Source organism: Salmo salar, chromosome ssa10 (genome assembly GCF_905237065.1).
Source record: "Salmo salar chromosome ssa10, Ssal_v3.1, whole genome shotgun sequence".
In the NCBI taxonomy this organism is placed as follows: domain Eukaryota; kingdom Metazoa; phylum Chordata; class Actinopteri; order Salmoniformes; family Salmonidae; genus Salmo; species Salmo salar.
Window position 1 is genome coordinate 81,789,622 of NC_059451.1, and position 23,413 is coordinate 81,813,034.

The 23,413-nt window shown below is 43.8% G+C and overlaps 2 protein-coding genes across 2 annotated transcripts; one reads left to right on the forward strand and one right to left on the reverse strand.

Moving 5' to 3' along the window:
- Positions 1-209: 209 nt before the first annotated feature.
- On the forward strand, positions 210-11,915 carry LOC106560970 (twinfilin-1). Its single transcript, XM_014124459.2, has 9 exons — positions 210-351; positions 1,793-1,873; positions 2,073-2,251; positions 6,507-6,602; positions 6,908-7,012; positions 9,523-9,648; positions 10,046-10,196; positions 10,387-10,508; positions 10,814-11,915. Exons 1-9 carry the CDS (start codon positions 327-329, stop codon positions 10,979-10,981), a joined length of 1,053 nt encoding a protein of 350 aa, XP_013979934.1. The 5' UTR covers positions 210-326; the 3' UTR covers positions 10,982-11,915.
- On the reverse strand, positions 11,862-17,797 carry irak4 (interleukin-1 receptor-associated kinase 4; the record flags this gene model as incomplete). The annotated part of the gene is given in 10 exon segments (NM_001141766.1): positions 11,862-12,172; positions 12,358-12,516; positions 12,884-12,946; positions 15,158-15,344; positions 15,481-15,590; positions 15,721-15,835; positions 16,168-16,232; positions 16,350-16,510; positions 16,865-17,630; positions 17,729-17,797. Coding segments are annotated over 9 exon segments (1,119 nt in total). The 3' UTR covers positions 11,862-12,100.
- Positions 17,798-23,413: the final 5,616 nt, after the last annotated feature.

Genomic DNA, 23,413 nt, shown 5'->3' on the forward strand with positions numbered 1-23,413 from the left:
GACTGGAATGGATACAATGTAACAAATGTGACATGCCCCTCAAGCTAGACTGTAGCATATAGCCTATAAAATAACTAGCTCCTCCGTTCCAGAGTGTATAGAAAACGATCAGACTTCCTGAATCATGAGGTCAAAGTATCGTATATATATTTTTTGTTGTTGCAGGAACGTAATAATTCATTCATGTGTTTTATTTCTCGTCGTGACATGTTGAACCACGTGACCATGCTGACGATGACGACATATGAAGTTACTTTAGGCAGCTTCCTACTTCCTTACCCTGGCTTGGTTCTCTCCATCTTCCTTTCTTACGATAAAGAGACAAAATGTCCCACCAAACGGGCATACAGGGTAGCTATTTCAGTTACATTCTGTTGTTGCTTTCTTGGCATGTTTGAACTATGTATATATCTCAATTGAAAATCTGTTTTTTATCGATGTTAGAGCAAGCTAATTTGAAGTGCGGATTCCTGTAGGTAGCGACTGTAGCTAGCCAGTTAACTTATTAAGCGAGCTGTCTGTGATTATTGATTTGATTCTCTGCTAAGAAGTAGCAACAGTAGTAATATGGCCAAAAACAATGGCCAGCCATATCTGCAACTGCCTCTGCTCAAGCGAAAAAGAAACATGTTTTTCACGCTGGACATTTTGGCTCGGGCAACGCCTTCATTGAAACAGTTGGCATTGAATTGTAAAATGGTCCAGACAGCCGCAACCTGAACCTACCAGACGCACTTTCACATAGAAAATAGCCTACACCAAATTATCTGAAGGCTTTCAACCCAATGAAAGATACTTTTGGTCATGTAGTGCATGTGGACACCTGCTCATCACACATCTTATTCCAAAATCATGGGCATTAATATGGAGTTGGTTCCCCCTTTGCTGCTATAACTGCCTCCACTCTTCTGGGAAGGCTTTCCACTAGATGTTAGAACATTGCTGCAGGGACTTGCTTCCATTCAGCCACAAGAGAATTAGTGAGGTCGGGCACTGTTGTTGGGCAATTAGGCCTGGCTCGCAGTCGGCATTCCATTTCATCCCAAAGGTGACGATTTTTACGCGCTTCAGCACTCGGAGGACCTTTTCTGTGAGCTTGTGTGGCCTACCTATTCACGGCTGAGCCGTTGTTGCTCCTAGATGTTTCCACTTCACAATAACAGCACTTACAGTTGACCGAGGCAGCTCTAGCAGGGCAGACATTTGCCGAACATCCTATGACGGTGCCACGTTGAAATTCACTGAGCTCTTCAGTAAAGCCTTTCTACTGCCAATGTTTGTCTATGGAGATTGCACGGCAGTGTTCTCGATTTTATTCATCTGTCAGCAACGGGTGTGGCAGAAATAGCCAAATCCACTAATTTGAAGGGGTGTCCACATACTTTTGTCTATATAGTGTATCAATATTTGTTCATTTTCATTTGCACAGTTATTTAATTATTTATGCAAGTGATAGGCTACTTAAACAGGTAATGTTAGATGGCGTTGTGTGCAACGTTAATGTAGTTTTCACAACATGGGTGCGTGAGGATCCTATTCACAAAACAGATGGATGTTGTCAAGGTTACCATATACATCTAAATATTAGTGGTGTGATCCAATCTGTGATCGGCTTAACCCTTTGGGGAAGGAGATTGCTTAAGGTCGTATGCATTCGTCCTACGTTGCATCCTACGTTCTCTGTATGGGCTTATGTGAGGGATAGGCCAGTACTAGGATGGTGTCCTAGATTTCAGTAGAGGCTTCTTCCCATAATGCAAGAAACAAACCCACTTAACATCTGTTTTTCCAGCTGGTAACGATGTGAAGGATGTCTTTGCCAGTGCAAGGAGTGGAAACCAATATCGTCTCCTAAAGATTGTGATTAAGGATGGTAAGAAGTGTTAATTTTTCTACTAATTTGATCATAAATAAAGAGATCTAAAGTTTGTCACGAAGGTTATTTATTTCAAGGATTTCAGATCCTTTTTAGAAGAAAAAACAGTTACCATGATTTAGGAAAGCCCAACAGATTTAACAGACCAGTATTACGTTTTCACTTTGAATACGCAACTACTGAATTTGTGTTACAGAGCAACTTGCTTTGGGCGTGACCAGGCAAGCATCAAAGACATGGGACCAAGAGTACGACTCGTTAGTCCTGCCTCTACTAGAGGACCACCTGCCGTCTTATATCCTGTACCGACTGGACTCCTCCAACAACCAGGGCTATGAGTGGATCTTCCTGGCCTGGTCACCTGACCATTCTCCTGTAAGCAACTCACCTGACAGAGATGTCAACTTCCCTGTTAACATAAGTTCCCTCTGCAAATTATGTGGCACAGTCGTGTCAATGACACAGGTCTCCCTTGACATGGTCACAGTCATAACGCAGCCTCTTAGCAGATTTATTGTGTGTAGCTTACTTATCAAAAAATATATTATTTGTCACATGCTTTGTAAACAACAGGTGTAGACTAACAGTGAAGTAGTTATTTATGGGCCCTTCCCAACAATGCCGATAGAAAGAAAATAATAAAGAAATAATAGAAAAGTAATAACGTAATAATTAACAATAACTTGGCTATATACACGGAGTACCAGTACCGAGTCGAGCTAATTGAGGTATAACTAGGTATAATTGTGCATATAACTAGGAATAAAATGACTAGGCAACAGGATGGATAATAAACATTAGCAGCAGCGTATGTGATGAGTAAAAAACAGTTAGTGCAAAAAGGGTTAATACGGATGAACTATTTAACTAACTATTTAGCAGTCATGGGTTGGGAGCTGTTCAGTGTCCTGTTGATTCCAGCCTTGGTGCATTGGTACCGCTTGCCGTGCGGTAGCAGAGAGAACAGTCTATGACTTGGGTGGCTGGAGTGTTTGGCAATTTTTAGGGCCTTCCTCTGACACCGCCTGGTATAGAGGTCCTGGATGGCAGAGAGCTTGGCCCCAGTAATGTATTGGGCCTTACACACTACCCTCTGTAGCGCCTAGCGGTCAGATGCCAAGCAGTTGCCATTCCAAGCGGTGATGCGGCCAGTTAAGATCAAATTGTATTTGTCACATGCGCCGAATACAGCAGGTGTAGACCTTAGTGACATTCTTACTTACAAACCCTTATCCAACAATGCAGTTTTAAGAAAAAATAAGTGTTAAGAAAGTATTTACTAATTAACTTGAAGGAAACAAGAAAAAGAGAAAATTATTAAAGAGCAACAATAAAATAACAGTAATGAGGTTATATACAGGGTGTACCGGTACAGAGTCAATGTGCGGGGGCACCGGTTAGTTGAGGTAATTGAGGTAATATGTAGGTATAGGTAAAGTGACTATGCTTAGATAATAAACAGTGTAGCAACAGTGTAAAAAGGGGGGGTCAATGCAAATAGTCCGGGTAGCCATTTGGTTAGCTGTTCAGGAGTCTTATGGCTTGGGGGTAGAAGCTGTTAAGAAGCCTTTTGGACCTAGACTTGGCACTCTGGTACCGCTTGCCGTGTGGTAGCAGAGAGAACAGTCTATGACTAGGGTGGCTGGAGTGTTTGGCAATTTTTAGGGCCTTCCTCTGACACCACCTGGTATAGAGGTCCTGGATGGCAGGAACCTTGGCCCCAGTAATGTACTGGGACGTACGCACTACCCTCTGTAGTGCCTTGCGGATGCAACCAGTCTGCTCTGGATGGTGCAGCTGTATAACATTTTTTTGAGGACCTATTCCTGTGGGGGAGTAGGCATTGTCGTGCCCTCTTCACGACTGTCTTGGTGTGTTTGGACCATGACAGTTCGTTGGTGACATCAAGGAACTTGAAACTCTCAACTACAGCCCCGTCGATGAGAATGGGGGCGTGCTCGGCCCTCCTTTTCCTGAAGTCCACGATCATCTCCTTTGTCTTGATCACACTGAGGGAGAGGTTATTATCCTGGCACCACACGGCCAGGTCTCTGACCCCCCTATAGGTTGTCTCATCGTTGTCAGTGATCAGACCTACCTCTGTTATGACCTTAACAAACTTAATGATGGTGTTGGAGTTGTGCTTGGCCATGCAGTCATGGGTGAACGAGGAGTACAGGAGGGGACTGAGCACGCGTCCCTGAGGGGCACCCGTCTTAAGGATCAGCGTGGCAGATTTGTTTTTGCCTACCCTTACCACCTGGGGGCGGCCTGTCAGGAAGTCCAGGATCCAGTTGCAGAGGGAGGTGTTTAGTCCCAGGGTCCTTAGCTTAGTGATGAGCTTTGTGTGCACTATGGTGTTGAACGCCTAGCTGTAGTTATTGAATAGTGTTCTCATGTAGGTGTTCCTTTTGTCTAGGTGGGAAAGGGCATTGTGGAGTGCAATAGAGATTGCGTCATCTGTGGATCTGTTGGGGCGGTATGCAAAATGGAGTGGGTCTAGGGTTTCTGGGATAAAGGTGTTGATGTGAGCCATGACAAGCCTTTCAAAGCACTTCATGACTACAGACGTGAGTTTTACGGGTCGGTAATAATTTAGGCATGTTACCTTAGTGTTCTTGGTCTGCTTGAAACATGTAGGTATTACAGACTTCGTCAGGGACAGGTTGAAAATGTCAGTAAAGACACTTGCCAGTTGGTCAGCGCATGATCGGACTACACGTCCCTGTAATCCTTCTGGCACCTCCTTAATGCACTTATTAATGAAGCCGGTGACTGACGTGGTGAACTCAATGAATCGGGAACATATTTGAGTCTGTGCTAGCGAAACAGTCCTGTAGCTTAGCATACACTTCATTTGACCACTTCCTTATTGGTCGTGTCACCGGTATTTCCTGTTTTTGCTTGTAAGCAGGAGTCAGGATATAGTTATGGTCAGATTTGCCAAATGGACGGCGAGGGAGAGCTTTGTATGCGTTTCTGTGTGTGGATTAAAGATGATTTAGAGTTTTTTTCACCTCTTGTTGAACAGGTGACATGCTGGATTTCAGTTTCCTGCATTAAAATCTCCGGTAACTAGGAGCGCCGCCTCTGGATGAGCATTTTCTTGTTTGCTTATGGCCCTGTACAGCTCGTTGAGTGCGGTATTAGTTTCCCGGCCTCGGTTTGTGGCGGTAAATAGACAGCTATGAAAAATATAGATAAACTCTTAGTAAATAGTATGGTCTACAGTTTATCATGAGGTGTTCTAACTCAGGCGAGCAGAACCTTGAGACTTCCTTAATATTACAGCTGTTGTTATCAAAGAGACACACACCTCCCCCTTGAGCTTACACGACGCTGCCGTTCTGTCCTGCTGATACATAGACAAACCAGCTAGATGTATATTATCCATGTCATTGTTCAGCCATGACTCCGAGAAATATAGGATATTACAGTTCTTTAGGTCCCGTTGATAGGATAGTCTCGAACGGAGCTTGTCCAGTTTGTTCTCCAGTGATTGTGCATTCGCCAATAGAACGGAGGGTAGAGGCAGTTTATCTACTCGCCAACGTAGTTTTGTCAAGGTGCCGTCTCCTTTACTTCCGAGTCTTGGGGATTAGGGCCTTAACCGGAGTGAGCAGTATGTCCTGTGTCGCTGACTCGTTGTGAGTAGAAATCAAATTGAGGTTAGTGATCGCTGTTCTGATATCCAGAAGTTATTTTCGGTCATAGGAAATGGTGGTTAAAATCAGCTATAAAAAAAATAAAACACACAAAATAGCATAATTGGTCATTCCAGCCATTAGTGCTCAACTGTTTGTTAGCCTATGTGTAGTTTGTGCTGTAGTGTAGTGCAAATGGGACATTTTAGCTTTTGGCCTGCTCTTTATGCAGGTAACATCGCAACTGTTGCAAACTGATGTAATGACCGTGTTAGGTTCTCATTCTCAGAGTAATAAACTCAACGGACACTATGAAAGCTTCTTCCTAGACGGTCAATACAGCTGCATTCAATTAGTTTCACACACTATAGACCTTCCTCCTATAACCATTCACTTCTGGTGTAGACCCTCTAAACCTCAGCACTCCTTCAGTGACATGAATAAGTATATTTCATATTCTCAGAACCCAACAACAGAGAATGAAACAAATTGAGCTCTACCTGATTGAATGAAGTGGTTCAATTAAGACTGAGGAATGTCGCAGGGACAGGAGGATAAATGTGACTGATAAATGTGACTTTAGACTGTGGTAGAGAGAGAGTATAGACTAGCATAGCATCCTATTCTAACAGACCGGGCAGGGCTCGACATTCCTACCCACTATCCGGAGGCGGCGTGCCACGGGTCCAGGCGTGTCTGGAAATCTGCAGAGGTTTCAAAACACTTGCACATGTTCTAAGACTGGAACATCCAAATGGGCTGTGTTTATCTGGTGCTTATCCAAGCACAGTTTGCTATCCTCTGGAAAGAGAATGGAAGCATGTGTTGAGTTAGCAAGAAAATAATAAAGAATTGTGTTTGAACAACAAGAGTAAAATCACTGCAATTCATTGATTAAATAGAAAGGGGAGGGAATAGATGCATGTTAAGAGACTGCTTTTCCAGGACCCCTTGGTGTATTCACTAGTACGTTCTATTTCAAACAGGTGCGACATAAGATGTTATACGCTGCTACCAGGGCCACAGTGAAGAAAGAATTTGGCGGAGGACTTATCAAAGATGAGCTCTTCGGCACCACAAAGGTTGGTTAGATTATCGGTGTAAGATTGGCTTGTGAAATCCTCTTACTCCGAGGAGCTGATTTGCCAGTTATTGTAATTGGAGGTGTCCTTTTTTTTCCTGCTCAAGCGGAGGCGTAAACATTGAAGAACGTTCCAGCATGAGATTGCTTTAAAAAGCTCATCAGTAATTTGGCATTCACATTATCACACATATATGATGGAGGGTCGAGTATTGTCAAATATGTATTGTACGTGAATATGTATTGTACGTGAATAGTAGTTGTGTATGTAGATGGCTAACTGGCATGTGGTCCCCACTCCCCCAGGAGGATATGTCTTTGAGGGGCTACAAGAAGTACCTGGTGGCCGAGGCAGCACCACTACCACTCACTGCTGCCGAGGAGGAACTGAGGCGGATCAAACTCAGTGAGGTACGCGCACACACTCACACAGAGAGAACGGTATTCACACTTCCTGTGATGTTTAAAAGTCATTCTGTGTAAAAGTGGTTTTGTTGGTTTAAATGTTAAATGGGTGTGGATTCAAACCTTTTCTTTCAACTAAGACATGTATTGTAGGCAAACCTGTCTTAATATGGAAGGAAGTTAAAGCTGATGAAAGGAGTGGTTCTGACCACTCTGGACAATTCAGAGAGAGCCCTGCACAATAAACCCGTAGCATCCGCTTTTCATTGTGTTCAATCCAAAAGACACAGTGTTGAATGTTAATGACGGCTGGTGATACCTTCCCCCCCTGTAGACCACAATGTCAGCAATACAGCTGTGCATAATGCCGACCTGGCACGTAGAGTCACTGGAAAGGTGCTGATGCGTTGGAACTGCAGGATGTTGGCAGATATGACTATTAGTCCCGTATGGGTCGAGACTCATAGATTTATAAATGGGTTGTTTTTGACAGAAATGTCATGATGCATTGTAAGCATAGATGTTGTCTCACTAAGTACAAGTCTTGCACTAAAATGTTGTTTGTCAGCCTATATATGAGGGGCTACCCTTGAATGTTGATGATGAATGATCATTCAATACTTTTCATTGATTTTGCATGGGAGAGCACTTGGTCAAGGTCACACCACTGTGCCTGTGCTTGGCTCCACTGATAAGATTGGGGGAACACTGCTATGTGATAGCCCAGTGCTTTACTTGCAGTAATGATGATGATGCTAGTTAAGTGCGCTGTTGTCTGGTGTTTCAGTTATAAAATGTGATTAACCAAAAATAAGTCACACATAGTAACCTGTGCGTCTATCTTTAAAAGCTCAGCCTCAACTCAAACCACGGCGAGTGTTCTTTAAAGAGGAAACAACATTATTGCTGTGCAGAGTTCATCCTGTCTGTCGCAAGACCTGTCTCCAACTCCATAAAAGGAATTAGTCTGAGAAGCAGTCCGTCACGCTCCTAAATACAGCCAGTAAAAAAGCTTCAAGGGAGAAAACAGGAAGTAAGGGTAGCATTTCTCCCAGTTGTTGAAGGAAGATAATACCAACATTAATCTGTGTGGGAGCAAAGTGGCTTTGAAATGTGCCTGGAGAGCGAGAGAGACTGCCTTGACTAAGTAGTTGTATAAAACCCACAATTCTTTTGGTACATGAGGTGGGTGCACCGCATGTGCAGCTCAATCATGTGTATACAACTGACAGCCGTTCATTCAAAGGGAACAAACGGAGCACTAAAAATAGAGGCCATCTATCAGTATAATCCATTTCCAGTCTTTAAGGTGATTTAGAAGAAGTGTCTCATCCCTCCAGTCTCTCCCGCCCAGATATAGAAATATCAGCCACATGAGTCATTATCCCCAATGTGGAGAATCTGAGCGGGGATGAATGTTCTAGATTATTTTGCCTGGTATTTGTTTGATATTAATTTTAAGGTGGCCTCATTTTCCTTAGGAAAGTGATCTTAGGGACTTCCTGGTTAAATGAAAATTATGATATTGATTGAATTGCTTGCGCTACCACTAGTGTTGACTATTGTAAAGGTAAAGTTGTTTTTAGTTATTTTTCAGTCGCTTTCGTGCCGTTTTCACAAGTGTGGTGAATTTTCTAAACTCTTAGTACAGTGTTTGAAGACATCTTTCGCCACATAACCATTGATCCAAAATATATACGTTTACCGGGAAATACCATGAACATTGATTTAATCACCAAAACACATCTTCTGATTTTTGTTTGTTATTTTCAACCAGTTAATCCAATGGCAAAAGAAGCAAGATACAGGTTTCAAAATTGCCCTTTTGTATGTATAAATTCCAGTACATTACACTTTCACACTTGCACTACCCATACATTTTGAGAGAATTGACTTCATTTCTATCCCATATTTGATCAAAGGTGTAATCATTGAAGACATCTTTCACAATAATTGACGCAAAAAAGAAATATTTTCAGATATGTCAACATAGGTGTACTGTAATGAAATGAAAGCAACATTATGTTTAGCAGGCACTAGTTTGCAGCATCTGGCCGTACAGCATGTTCTCATCGACATTACACTAAATGTCAGTGTATATCATATTTAATGTTTATACTTTACAAACAGACATTTTCATGATGTAGTTCTCAAAATCTGTAGTAGACCAGTTTTAAAATCTGTACGAGTAGTCGGATTAGGTAATAGTAAAATGTATTTTAACACATGAGAATCATATCAAAAGTAAAGTGAGCATTGCATTGTGAAAGGCAATTACTTTATATCAACAAGCTTTGCAATGTGAAACGTGTGTTTATCGATAACACTGATTTTAAGTTATGTGAAAAAGTGACTAGGATTTTGTGTATTGTACTTAGTCAATTGAAAACGTGCGTCGAGTTTTTTAAACTACTTTTTCTGATTGTCTGTTTTGAGTTTTGTATTAAGAGTTGTGAAAATTGCACCAAAGCAATTGAACAAAACTGTAAATAGTTGTCCCTGTGCTGTGGGTTCAGGTGCAGACTGACATCAGTGTGGACACCAAGCAGCAGACACTGCAGGGAGTGGCCTTCCCCATACATGGAGACGCTGTCCAGGCGCTCGAAAGATTCAGGGACAAACGAGTCAACTACGTACAACTTGTAAGTCCTTCTCCCCCTCTGTCGCTTTTCCAGGTGAGTCCGTCGAGAACAAGTTCTGTTCCTTCTTTATATTCAGGATTCTTTTCAGAATGACAAAGGAATTTTTGGAGTCGGGAACAGTACAATGTGCTTCTCTTTTTGACCAAAGCGTCATTGTCAACTCTCTTCATTGAAATTCAAGGGCTGGTGTCACAAGATCAGATTTGGGGACAAAGGCATAATTGTGACACTTTGAGCTGGCACTGCCTGGTTCTCGCTCCTCTTTCTCTAAAGTCATAATGAGCAGGTTATCAAAAGAGCTATTCGATAAATCACACAAAACTGAAATGACACTTTATTGGAGGGTAATTTTTCAACTGTCATATCTGGTTAATTCATAATAGTTTCATTTCAATAGGAAATAGACTTTCCCAACGAGCTCATTAGGTTGTCTAACACTGAACCGACCGAGGTGAAAGATCTGCCCAAGAGGATCCCCACTGAGTCGGCACGCTATCACTTCTTCCGCTACAAACATTCCCACGAGGGAGACTACCTGGAGTCCGCTGGTAAAAAAAATTGTTACGTCATTTTCTTCCACAGAGAAACACAACAGAATTTTAAGCAACTTAAGACACCAAGCAGTCATGACTTAAATCTTTCATATTTCACTGAAGTTAATATTTATTTATTTTTTCACCAAGTTGTATATCTCTGATTGTGATGGGACATCTTCCATTGTTGTTTTCTCTTCTGCAGTGTTCATTTATTCCATGCCGGGGTACAAGTGTAGCATCAAAGAGAGGATGCTCTATTCTAGCTGTAAAAATCCACTGGTGGACTTGGTTGAAAATAACATGCAAATTGACATTTTGAAGAAGGTAAGGACCAAAAGGCCAAGCTATTTCATTACAATTGTAACACAACCAATACAAAGTGTTGTTAGTAACATTTAAAAGTGTTCCCTGTGTTTATTTGGAGAGGGTCTTTCATAGGGTTCAGGAAAGTATCAGTAGGTTTGGGGATAATTACATTTAAATTCATGAAGTATATTGACACTCCTATTCCAATTTTCCTCAGTGTTTCAATTTGGAATTGGAATTTCAGTTTACTTCCTGAATTGACTTCAACCCTGGTTTTGTTAACAGTCCAACTCCTCACTATTCATGTGTTTGACTGTCCACAGCTGGAGATAGACAATGGGGATGAGCTGACTGGTGATTTCCTGTATGAGGAGGTCCATCCCAAGCAGCATGCACACAAGCAGGCCTTCGCCAAGCCCAAGGGACCTGCCGGGAAGAGGGGCGGACACCGCATCACCAGACCACCTGGAGATGGAGAAGAGGACGACTAAACGAACATCACCCCCCACACACACACATGCTCCATAATGGAACATTCCAAGTGATCATGGAGGGAAAGCTTATTTGACGCAACCTTAAAGTCCATCCAGAGACTGAACTATGCACGCCAAAGGACAACTTAGCTGAGACACACTTGAGAATATCTGTTTGTAGCCTGTCAAATTGAAAGTTCAATAAGTACGTAACTGCATTCATTCGAAGTATTTTACTGAGCTATTCCGAGGTTAGAACAAGTTGAGTAGGCAAGGTTTCTACACTGTTGTTGCTGAGACAAAAATATGCTAGTGCAACTAATGTGAATTTGTGCCAATGTGACGAACCCTCCATGAGCAGGCCTCTTACAGTAGGTCAATTTGTTATGTGTTTCCTGTCCCCAAAGTTGAGACAAACGTCTCCATCGCTATGTGTGCACAGCTATGAAGAGGTCTAACCCCCTCCCCACAAAAAAGTCATATTTGCTCACCTCATTCTTCATTTTAATAGCGCAGTTTTTTTATATATATATTGGAAATTCTTTTTTGATATTGTGGTTTACATAAAACACATCTGCTGAGAAATGTACTTTTCTATGCAAGTGCTGTACGTACATGTGATTTAAAGGTCTTGTCTATCTATAGTGTCAACGAGGGACAAGTGACAGAGACAACAGGAGCTTCCAGTATTTAACATTATTGCTCCATCTCAGATTACTCCTTCAGAGGAAGCGAAGTTGCATATGGTGTGCATGCAGGGTGAGAGTCCCAGAGACTGGGATATCAAATGGAATTTGTTTCTGCCACAGTCACTTGTCTACTGATTATTGCAAGGCAAGCCGCTACTTTAACACCTCATATTTGGACAAGGGAATACCTTCTCATGAGAAGTGTCATGTTTGGTCTTAAGTTGTTTATTTTTAAAAAGGATAATAAAAATATTTAAATCACACATACTGAATGGCCTATATTTATTTATTCTTTTACAGCCACTTGTCTGATATACTTACAGTACATATCAAGCAATTCAACAAAGATGGAAAACATTATCTTGGCAAAAAATACAAAAGACTGGTGTAACATGTTTGGTCCTTTTCTTAAGGAGAATGAGTGAGGGAAAGTCGTTCTTCCTGTTGTCTATGCTTCACTCTGGGGTCCCAGCTGTTCCAGTGAAATGCTTTTGACAACATCTTCAAGCTCTGTCAGGACCTATTAAAATATTGACATTTCAATGTGATATAGACCATAAGCAGCTAGTAGTAAGCATTGGCTCCCAGCTAGTAAGCGATTGTGTTGATCACTAACAGCTAAGCACCACAAAGTACCCATTGCTACTGTATACCAGTTGGAAACTACCGTAAACTAAAGAGCTACCAACTAATGGCATCACACACCTCTTCCATCGGTGGCCGTTTGTTCTTCTTGTCACTGAGACAGTCGCTGGCTAAGAAGTAGGTCCTCTCCACCAATGGCAGGTCCCAGTCTGTCATCTTCTTGTCCACAAAGTCCTCCAGGGCCATCTCCTCCTCATCAATCTCATCTTTCATCTCCATCTATGACAGCCATAACAAGTCATAACAAATGATAACAGCCATAACAAATCATAACATAACAAATCATAAGTCATAACAAATCATAACAGCCGTAACAAACAGCTGAAACACACACAGCCATCAGCCACTGCCTACACTGACAGACGAGAAATAAAGCACTGGCATCTATAATGTACAAATGTGGCCTTATGTTCCACAGGGAGCATAGAGTAGAAAGTTAGTATTTGCTGCACAAATAACTGTCTTTTTGATTGATACTGTATAGTAAATCATTTTCTTTAGATAACATGCATTCATGTGTACTGTACTGGGGGATGGTGAAGTCTGAAGAGTATAGAGAAAGATTCCATTGTGCTGCTTTGCTCACCAGGAACTTGGGATCGCGGTTTTCATCGACTGGCGGGAGTCCAGACAATATTTCGAGCAACACCTGTAGATGACAGAAACCTTAAGATTAACCACCTGTCTCCAGCACCAGCTAACAACAGGCCTCTATAACTCTCCACTAATAATAAAGTATGCTATATCGAAGAAACTGTTCCCAGGGCTGTCAGGCTGAACACAAGACAGTAGCTGTTGGTTTATGACCAGGTTCAACCAGTTCAACACACAGATGACCTGACCTCATATTAGACTGCTGATATTAGAGAAGGTCATTTATGTCATACAGTACTGTTCCCCACACTTTCCATTATTAGCCTGAATCAACATTTGCCAACATGTTTTTTTAATGTATCATTGAGGAGCAACCTTTAATGATATTTCATTGTGAAATTGACTGGCTGGTAGACTGACAAAGGTGCATGATTCTGACTTAAGGGTCCAATAATTATGTGTGTGTCAGTAGTTTTTGGAGTCTGGCACTGAGGTAAACTGCTGAACTGACAATTCCGTTTCATGAGTTTTACTTACGTTGCAGTTTCTCAATAAATTCAATATTCTTGTCACTGTATCTTCTAGGCTCTATTTAGGTCTTTAAAGTGATGGTGAGAAAGGCAAAACTCTTAACACTTTACCTGTTTGTCATAATGGAGTGGTGTAGCCACATGAGGTGCTGCCAAAATTGACCCTTCGCTAAGCCCCTCTTGGTTACTGTTACAACCTCGGACAACATTTTCCTGGGCAGCCCAATTCCCCATTCAACCACTGGCGAAATCCTCTAACAATGATTCAATTACAGGCTCAAAATGGCCAGAAACAAAGAACTTTCTTCTGAAACTCATCAGTCTATTCTTGTTCTGAGAAATGTAGGCTATTCCATGCGAGGAATTGCCAAGAAACTGAAGATCTCATACAACACTGTGTACTACTCCCTTCACAGAACAGCGTAAGCTGGCTCTAACCAGAATAGAAAGAGGAGTGGGAGGCCCCGGTGCACAACTGAGCAAGAGGACAAGTACATTAGTGTCTAGTTTGAGAAACAGAAGCCTCACAAGTCCTCAACTGGCAGCTTCATTAAATAATACCCGCAAAACACCAGTCTCAACATCAACAGTGAAGAGGCGACTCCGGAATGCTGCCCTTCTAGGCAGAGTTGCAAAGAAAAAGCCATATCTCAGACTGGCCAATAAACAGAAAAGATTAAGATGGGCAAAGGAACACAAGACACTGGACAGAGGAAGATTGGAAAAAAGTGTTATGGACAGACAAATCTAAGTTTGAGGTGTTCGGATCACAAAGAACATTTGTGACATTCAAAAAGAATGAAAAGATACTGGAGGAGTGCTTGACGCCATCTGTCAAGCATGGTGGAGGCAATATGATGGTCTGGGGGTGCTTTGGTGGTGGTAAAGTGGGAGATTTGTACAGGGTAAAAGGGATCTTGAAGAAGGAAGGCTATAACTGCATTTTGCAATGCCATGCCATACCCTGTGGATGGCGCTTAATTGGAGCCTATTTCCTCCTACAACAGAACAATGACCCAAAGCACAACTCTAAACTATGCAATAACTATTTAGGGAAGAAGCAGTCAGCTGATATTCTGTCTATAATGGAATAGCCAGCAGTCACCGGATCTCAACCCTATTGAGCTGTTGTGGGAGCAGCTTGACCGTATGGTACGTAAGAAGTGCCCATCAAGCCAATCCAACTTGTGGGAGGTGCTTCAGGAAGCATGGGGTGAAATGTCTTCAGATTACCTAAAAGGCTGTAATAGCTGCAGATGGAGAATTCTTTAATGAAAGCAAAGTTTGAAGGACACAATTATAATTTCAATTAAAAATCCTTATTTATAACCTTGTCAACAGCTTGACTACATTTTGAAAAAACAAGCTATATTAAGTGGCTAGCTAGCATTAGCAACGTGTGGTGGTCAATGAGACAGAGCTAGCTAACCAGCTGAGCTAGCAAACAATGTTCGGATTGGAAAAACACTCCATTTAAACATACATTTCTTGGAAGAAAACTCTTTTGCCATAGCCCTCACTGGCTTTCATGCGAGGTGTCGGACTTGGCGACAGTTGCTATCCATTGGTTGCCCAAAATTCTGGGGCGGGGCTTAGCCAAGGGTCAGTTGCACTTGTCATGTGGTGTTACTAAGATAATCATCAAATCAATGCGGTGTGGATTTCACACTGTGTTGTATAACGTCTGTGCATTGTGTTAGTTCCATACATTTGTGTAGCTGTAAAGAACAACTCACCACTCCAAAACTGTAGATGTCAGATTTAGGAGTGATCTCGCCCCTGAGTGCCTCGTTTGCCATGTATGCTGTTGTACCCACAATCCTCTCTGTCATCACTGTCGCTGACGATCGCGTGGCTGAGGCTCGGGTCAGCCCAAAATCGGAGATCTTCGGCACAAGCAATTCATCCAGCAAAATATTACCACTGCCAGATAGAAATGATTTAGCACTCATTAATAACATTGAGACTGATATGACAAGGTTGTCCGTCCATGATTAAAATGTCTAAAATATGATAAAGTGCCATAGGAAATGCATGATAAAAAAATGTCCACAGTTACCTCTTGACATCTCTGTGGACATGGTGGTTGCTGTGCAGATAATCTAAGCCTCTGGCTGTTCCCACAGCGATCAAACATCTCCTGTGCCAGGAAAGAGGAGGGCTACCATCCTACAATGAAATAAATATATTCACAAAGACAGAGTACCTGTAAAAGGTCACTCTTGCTAAATGTATTTTTATCTCAATGGTTCTGTATAAATAAAGTAAAGGGAGATGCCAGGCGGATATGTATGCTTACCAAGCAAGCCAGACGATCTAACAACGAACCATTGGACATGTAAGCATACACCAAACAGGGGTGATGGCCATCACGTGAAAAGCCAACCATGTCCACTAGGTTTTCGTGTTTCAACCTGTGAAAATAAGAGGGCTCTTATCAGGCAAACAGTAGCCTCTTCTTTCAACTTTAAAGACAGTCGAAGGTAAATCCAATCTACTCAATCTAAAAACCAATCTCTGGAGAGTTCCTAAGTAAAGTCTCGCTCTAAGATAGGTCGCTCAGGACATTTTCTCTGTCGATTTTTATTAGCGGAGACATAGGAAGTAGATGTATTGTCCGATTGAGATATTGAGCAAGCTATTGCTTCCATTAATGAATTAGAGCTGTAATGAAGTGGTCGCACAGCAGGTCAGCTAGAGTACAAGGACTCCTCACAAAACAACAACGGGCGAGCATTGCACCTACACCATAAGAGTCTGGACCTCTTGAATGAACTGAACGCTCAGCTCTTCAAGTGAGATGTCTTCCATCTAAAAAGAAGGTAACAGAAATTTTTGTCACCTTTGAGAATGTGCTGGATAATGAAATATGGACAACAACTCGACTCAAACAAGGTGTTAGTGCCAGAGAGAACAATTAACACCTACTGAGTGTAGTTTCTTCACTGCCACGGGTTTGCCATTGATGAGGCCTTTGTAGACCGTTCCAAAGCCTCCCTCACCAAGTCTGCTCCCGCCGTCACTCACTGGCCTCTCGTCAAAATGACCAGTTATCTTCTTCAGCTCGTGGAAAGAAAGCCGGAGAAAACCTAAGGATCAATGGACAAACCTGTTTATGGGGATAATTCTTAGTACAGTGGTCACCGTTTATTGAGCACTGCACATATGCTGCCACCTACTGGATGCTGTGTGCACTGTGACACACACGTCCGAATAGGTTCAATCGATTTGTCTAACAGGCCGAGTTTACACATTTCATCTCACTAAACACAATCTATAACAGTATCCTGTCACTATATGTATCTCATTAAACCACAAGTAAAATAACCTATAAAGCTAATCTATATAGAATCTATATAACCACATGTATCACTAAATTCTGGACACTCATTACACCAGTGATTATAACACATTTATATGCAGGTCATACAACAGTAGTCCACCTGCAGTGCCATTGGGTTCCTGGTCCTCCTGTGGCTCTGAGGTGCTGTCTGGTGGTGGCTGTTCCTTTGTCCTCCCCAGGGGTCTGGTTGCAGCATCACTGTTGCCTACCATCCCTTTGTCTCTGGGAGAATCAGGTGGCTGGGGGACTGCTGGACGGGGGTTGTTGATTGCATCTGGGTAAAACATAGAATTTAGATACAAATAATGACGGGGCAATGTGGAAATAAATACTAGAGATGAACTGCCAGTCAATATACTAGAACGTCCTTGATCTAATGCATATTGCCTACTGTAGTACCCAACCTGGTAGCATAATACTGGCTGCAGCCATTAACCTGTGGCTCATCAGAATGTCCACTAACTCTCCCACGGTGCTGTTAGATGTCCCCCAGTCATTCAGTAGCTCCATGGTAGGACTTCTTCCCTGTAAAACTACTGCTTCAAATCGCCTGTTATATGAAGGTTTGTTCAAGAGTAGAGCAGTAGAAAAGGGAAACAACCCAAAACATTACAAAATATCATGCAGGCTTGATAGAAGGTAACAATTTGTTATGATGGCGATGGTGTCACTGCCGTCAGAGAAGTAGCTGATTGGCACATTACCTTAGATGTTGCTGAGAGTACCTCGGCTCCCCTGTAGGTTTATGTATTGAAACAATAACGTCTTTCCAGCTGTCTTGAGGGTCCAATAAGTCAGACAGTTTTCGTCGAACCCCATAGTTGAGGTTTCGAATAAATGTAGCCGATGTTATTGTGTTGCTCATCCTGAAAAATAACGATCACACATGTTCTACAGTTGTTTTATTCCATCACGAGGAAACACTTCAAAGGCAAGCGTTACAATTGTCATCCATGGCGCTTACCTCGGTAACGCATCTAGAAATCGTTTTTTATATATCTATTTCCTTGTTCATTGAAGTACCCTAAAAAAATGGGGTTTTTTTTGGTTCCCGAGATTGAGCAACTTCCTTAGTGTAAAAAATGTACCACGTGACATGGTTCCATTTAGCATGTATTGTAGATTAACAACAGTGCCCTCTTGTGGGAAATGTTGGAGACACAATTATATCTGCCAAGGAGTTTAAAAGCTCTGTTATTTCTCTCCACCAAATAGTAGTCTTCCCCATTCCTATAAATATGATGAAATAACCAGGACAGAATGCTGTGCACGCTTTGGCAGCCAGAGATTTAATTGCTCTTTCGGAATCAGTGAGAATAATGAATCATTCTCTCTCTCTCTCTCTCTCTCTCTCTCTCTCTCTCTCTCTCTCTCTCTTCTCTCTCTCTCTCTCTCTCTCTCTCTCTCTCTCTCTCCCCCTGCTAGTTGCTATTTGCTCTGGGTGTGTTTGATGAGGATCTATGATCAGTTCCACATGCTGATGCTGCTGGTGGCCTGGCTGGCTGGGATTGTGGGTGGGTTGGTTTGGGTGTGTGGTTGAGAGGGAAGGAGAGGCCCATGGTCCACCCTGTATATGTAAGGGAAGGGGAAAGGGGGATACCTAGTCAGTTGTACAACTGAATGCCTTCAACTGAAATGTGTCTTCTGCATTTAACCCGGAGAGGTGCGGGAGGCTGCCATAATCGACATCCACATCTTCGGCGCCCGGGGAACAGTGGGTTAACTGCCTTGCTCAGAACTACAGATTTTTACCTTGTCAGGTCAGGGATTCTGGCCCAACGCTGGTTACTGGCCCAACGCTCTAACCACTAGGCTACCGAGACGAGATGTTGTGCTGGGCGTGTGACTCAGAGACTCAGTGTCTGTAAGACCCTGGTTATGAACCCTGTGGTTAGTTAGATATGTGGAGGTACAATCAGAAGAGTCAGGCCGACCTTGACTGTGACCCTGAGGCCACAGGGCCACCCATGGCCACCTACGAAGACGGATTTATGTACCCGTTCTGCCGGGACAGAGGAATACCAGCAAGCTCGACTCTGTTTACTAAGCCTGCGTAAGGGACCAATTGACACTCAATTATAAACACTGTATTTGTCTCTGTTCCCATAGGGGCCATAAGTATCTCTATGACAACTCAGAAAGACTACTAATGCACTTATTATGTGCTTTCTATAAAAAAAAAAGAAGAACATAATTAGATTCATTAACTAATCAGCGGCGGCCAGAAATGTGGGTCTCTTTCATAGAGGCATTGACAAAATACATGTTTATGAGCTCATTGTTCTGTGTTTGTTTACCCCAGTAAAAATACCCTTTTTACTATCCTGAAAAAAATAAGCACTTGTCGCTGTGTAGTTATTCAAGTATGTGTGTGTGTGTTTTCTTATGGCACAGAGATTGGTGCCTGCTTGCATATGCGTGTGCACAAGCTGGGGGTTGCAAGCATGTATGTGCGATGTTTGTAACGTAAAGATACTGCATTGTGCCTGAGAGACCTTCAAAGGAGTTCCATGTTTGACAGAGGCGTGCAACTGACAAGCAGCCCTCAGATTAGAGCACTGTGTCAGACGGCCCTCACACCTGCACACAGGGCTCCTTTGAAGTCCCTAATTGTCTCCTGCGTTCCTCCCCAAACCTCACTGGGACGATCTCACCACCGCACACACGGTTCACACGCAGAGTCACAGACGCAGGGAGCAAGGCCAGCTCTGGTTTCTCCTTTGTGCAGAATGAGAGAGGGAGAGGGAGACAGGGAAGGAAAGAGGGAGGGAGAAAGAGGGGAAGAGAAAGAGAAGAAAATAAAAACGAGCGAGAGAGCGAGAGAGAGGGAGAAACAGAGAGGGAGAAGGAGGACTCAGTATGGGTCCAGAGCTGGGTTCTAATGCAGTGACCAAAAGCCTGAGGAGGAGACAGGGGAAACTCTAGGGAGAGAGGAGAGAGACTGGGGGAACCCCCTGCTGATTAGGAACAGGGGCAGAGGAGAGAAGTGCCAGAGCAGGTTAAATCAGTAGGGAGAACCCCAGTGGGTGTAGGAAGTGTCATAATAAGTCATGTGATGGAAGGACCTCCGTGAGTGAAAAACAAGTGGGTTGTTGCGGTGCCGGGGCAGTGCAGGACCACATTGCCAGGGTTGCTAGGTTACGGTTAGAGAGCACATGTTGTCACATACACAGACCTTGTGATATCAGTCCTTTTCAGGTACCTCACTCCCTTTGAGCAGAGCATGCAGAGTGCATAGAACAAAATAATGAAGAACCATAATACTGTACTCTGTGGTATAGATACTAGCGCTAGTTAGCACTGGCTCGCAAAACGACTTATAACTTTCTTCACACTGGACGCAGAGACATAAAACATGGTGTACATGAGATCAACTGACTCTGGGGAAGTGGATAAAGGGCTTTATTGTCAAAATTCCTAACTATCCCTTTAGGAACATGGGATTTAAAGATACATTTACGAGAAATTGAACGGCTTTAGTATACTGTATAGGCTGCCTACTTATGTAGGGAAATCAGCAGTCTTGTCAGGCGATGTAACAGTTTAATAGGCTGGATCAGAAGTCCTTTATCTTAGAATGTAAATGAGCCAACTCAATGGGATGACTCACTTGTTCAGAGAGAGGAGCAACAGAGGAGGGACAGGGGAGCAACAGAGGAGGGACAGGGGAGCAACAGAGGAGGGACAGGGGAGCAACAGAGGAGGGACAGGGGAGCAACAGAGGAGGGACAGGGGAGCAACAGAGGAGGGACAGGGGAGCAACAGAGGAGCGACAGGGGAGCAACAGAGGAGGGACAGGGGAGCAACAGGGGAGGGACAGGGGAGCGACAGGGGAGGGACAGGGGAGCAACAGGGGAGCAACAGGGGAGCGACAGGGGAGGGACAGGGGAGCAACAGGGGAGCAACAGGGGAGCGACAGGGGAGGGACAGGGGAGCGACAGGGGAGAGACAGAGGAGCGACAGGGGAGTGACAGAGAAGCGACAGGGGAGCAACAGGGGAGGGACAGGGGAGCAACAGGGGAGCAACAGAGGAGGGACAGGGGAGCAATAGGGGAGCGACAGGGGAGGGACAGGGGAGCAACAGAGGAGCGACAGGGGAGCAACAGGGGAGCAACAGAGGAGGGACAGGGGAGCAACAGGGGAGCAACAGGGGAGCAACAGAGGAGGGACTGGGGAGCAACAGGGGAGCAACAGGGGAGCAACAGAGGAGCGACAGGGGAGCAACAGGGGAGCAACAGAGGAGGGACAGGGGAGCAACAGAGGAGGGACAGGGGAGCAACAGGGGAGCAACAGAGGAGGGACAGGGGAGCAACAGAGGAGGGACAGGGGAGCAACAGGGAAGCAACAGAGGAGCGACAGGGGAGCAACAGGGGAGCAACAGAGGAGGGACAGGGGAGCAACAGGGGAGGGACAGGGGAGCAACAGAGGAGCGACAGGGGAGCAACAGAGGAGCGACAGGGGAGCAACAGGGGAGGGACAGGGGAGCAACAGAGGAGGGACAGGGGAGCAACAGAGGAGGGACAGGGGAGCAGGACAGGGGAGCAACAGGGGAGCAACAGAGGAGCGACAGGGGAGCAACAGAGGAGCGACAGGGGATAGGGCACAGTGTCAGAACCACAGAGGAGCCCCAGTGTGTCTGTATGAAGACTGTCTGGCTATATGAACGGCTTGGCAGACCACTGACAGACATTTCACGTCCTCAGTAAAGGGGGGCTTCTCAGGCTCTCTATTGGTCTCGCTCTCCTTTTCTCTGTGTGTCTCTCTCTCCCTCCTTTCTTTCGCTCTCTCTCTCCCTCTCTCTGTGTCTCAACTACAAGCACCAACATACTGTAACACACATGATTTTCCATATATGACCTGAAGTCCATTCAGTTGTCTTGTTTTGATCGTGGCTTTACTTCTCTCTTAATGCAAAGGGACTCGGAAGCCCATTAGGAAAACTTTACATTTCCTTGTCTTAAGTACTGATATTTTGTTTTATGTGTCCGTGCGTTTAAAACGTGCTTTATTAGTGCGCTATCAAAGTTTGTTGTCGATTTTGTATAATTCTATTACACTGTACACACCCTTGAGTAACACAGGCCATGTTCCTATTAGTAGAGCTTCACAGTGTGTTACTTGTTGTAGTAGTAAGGGGAAACATAGAGGGCAGTAGTGGCCTGCATAAATGCTACCTGTACTGCAACATTGGCTGACCAAAAAGAACAAAGCCTTTACATATTTAGATCCGCAGACCGATACAGAGAACAGAGAATGACATCGGACTAGTTGACCAGCTCAAAGCAGCCAAAGCTTTCTGACTGCTGTAGTTGCTCAGGCCTTTCTGTATGGCTGTGACTGTTGAGCATTCGGTCTGACATGACCCCAGAGGACCATCTAGTCTGTTTATGTGCAACACAACACTACCTGGGAAGGTAGCAGGGATAGGTTAACACACTTGGCCCAGGCCCATTCCTCTGCCCTGGATTGTGACATGTCCAGGGCAACATCTGGAACAGCTGTTTCGGTGGGTGGATGTGCCTCCTCCCCTACGCCACACACACACACACACACACACACACACACACACACACACACACACACACACACACACACACACACACACACACACACACACACACACAGACAAAGAGCAGGTAGCCTAGGAGTTAAAACGTAACCGAATGGTCGCTAGCTTGAACCAACAAGGTCAAAAATCTGTTGATGTGCAAGGGAAGGCACTTAACCCTCATTTCTCCAGGGTTGCCGTTGATAATGGCAGACACTGGCCGTGACCCCACTCTCTGAGGTTGTCTCAGGGGAAGTTGGGATATGCAAAAAACACATTTCCAATTCATATATGCATATTAGTACACACCTGTGCATGTGTGAAATAGGATAAATATAAGCACAAACACACACACACCTCATCAGCATGATCCCAGGAATGATCTACCCGGCCCAAACCCATGCAATGCCAATGCAGTTTCTGCATTATGATGCATTTACAGTACATGACACTACAACATTCTATGGCAGCCATGTTAGATCCCCATTAACATTACATGGGGAATATTTAAACAAACTGAATTAGAACAATATTCAAAATTCTGAAAGTTGACCTAACTCTCTAAATATATGGCTCTGAGCCAACCGAGTCTTGAATGGCAGCTCGCTGGTGTCTTGCGGTCGAGCGGTCACTGACACTGCATGATTGCGGGAGGTTGGCCTCTCATATTTCCCCCAAAACCTCTGGCTCAGATCCCAAATTAGCTGTCCATTGAAGCGAGTCACCATGAAAAAAAGAACACACTCCCTCCCTGGCTGACACCCTCACTACTCAGAGGACACAAACTAGCCATAGAGAAGGCAAATCGGTTAAAAAACCTTGAAACTGACACACGAGGCCTTTTAGTATTTATTTCATGTCAATCAGTCAAAAGGCCTAGAGCAACAACATAAACAGCTACAGATAAGAAGGGATACAACAATAGCTTCAGTTATACTCCTACAAATACTTTAGAATGAAAGTTGCCAGTTCCCTTTGTTCCACCACAATATTCCACTTCCTGATGGTCAGCTCCATAGAAGTGCATTGTGGTTTTCGGGGGTTGAGTTTATAACCGCCATTGCGAGGGACAGATTTGTTTGGGGTCCTTTAGTTGTGGGG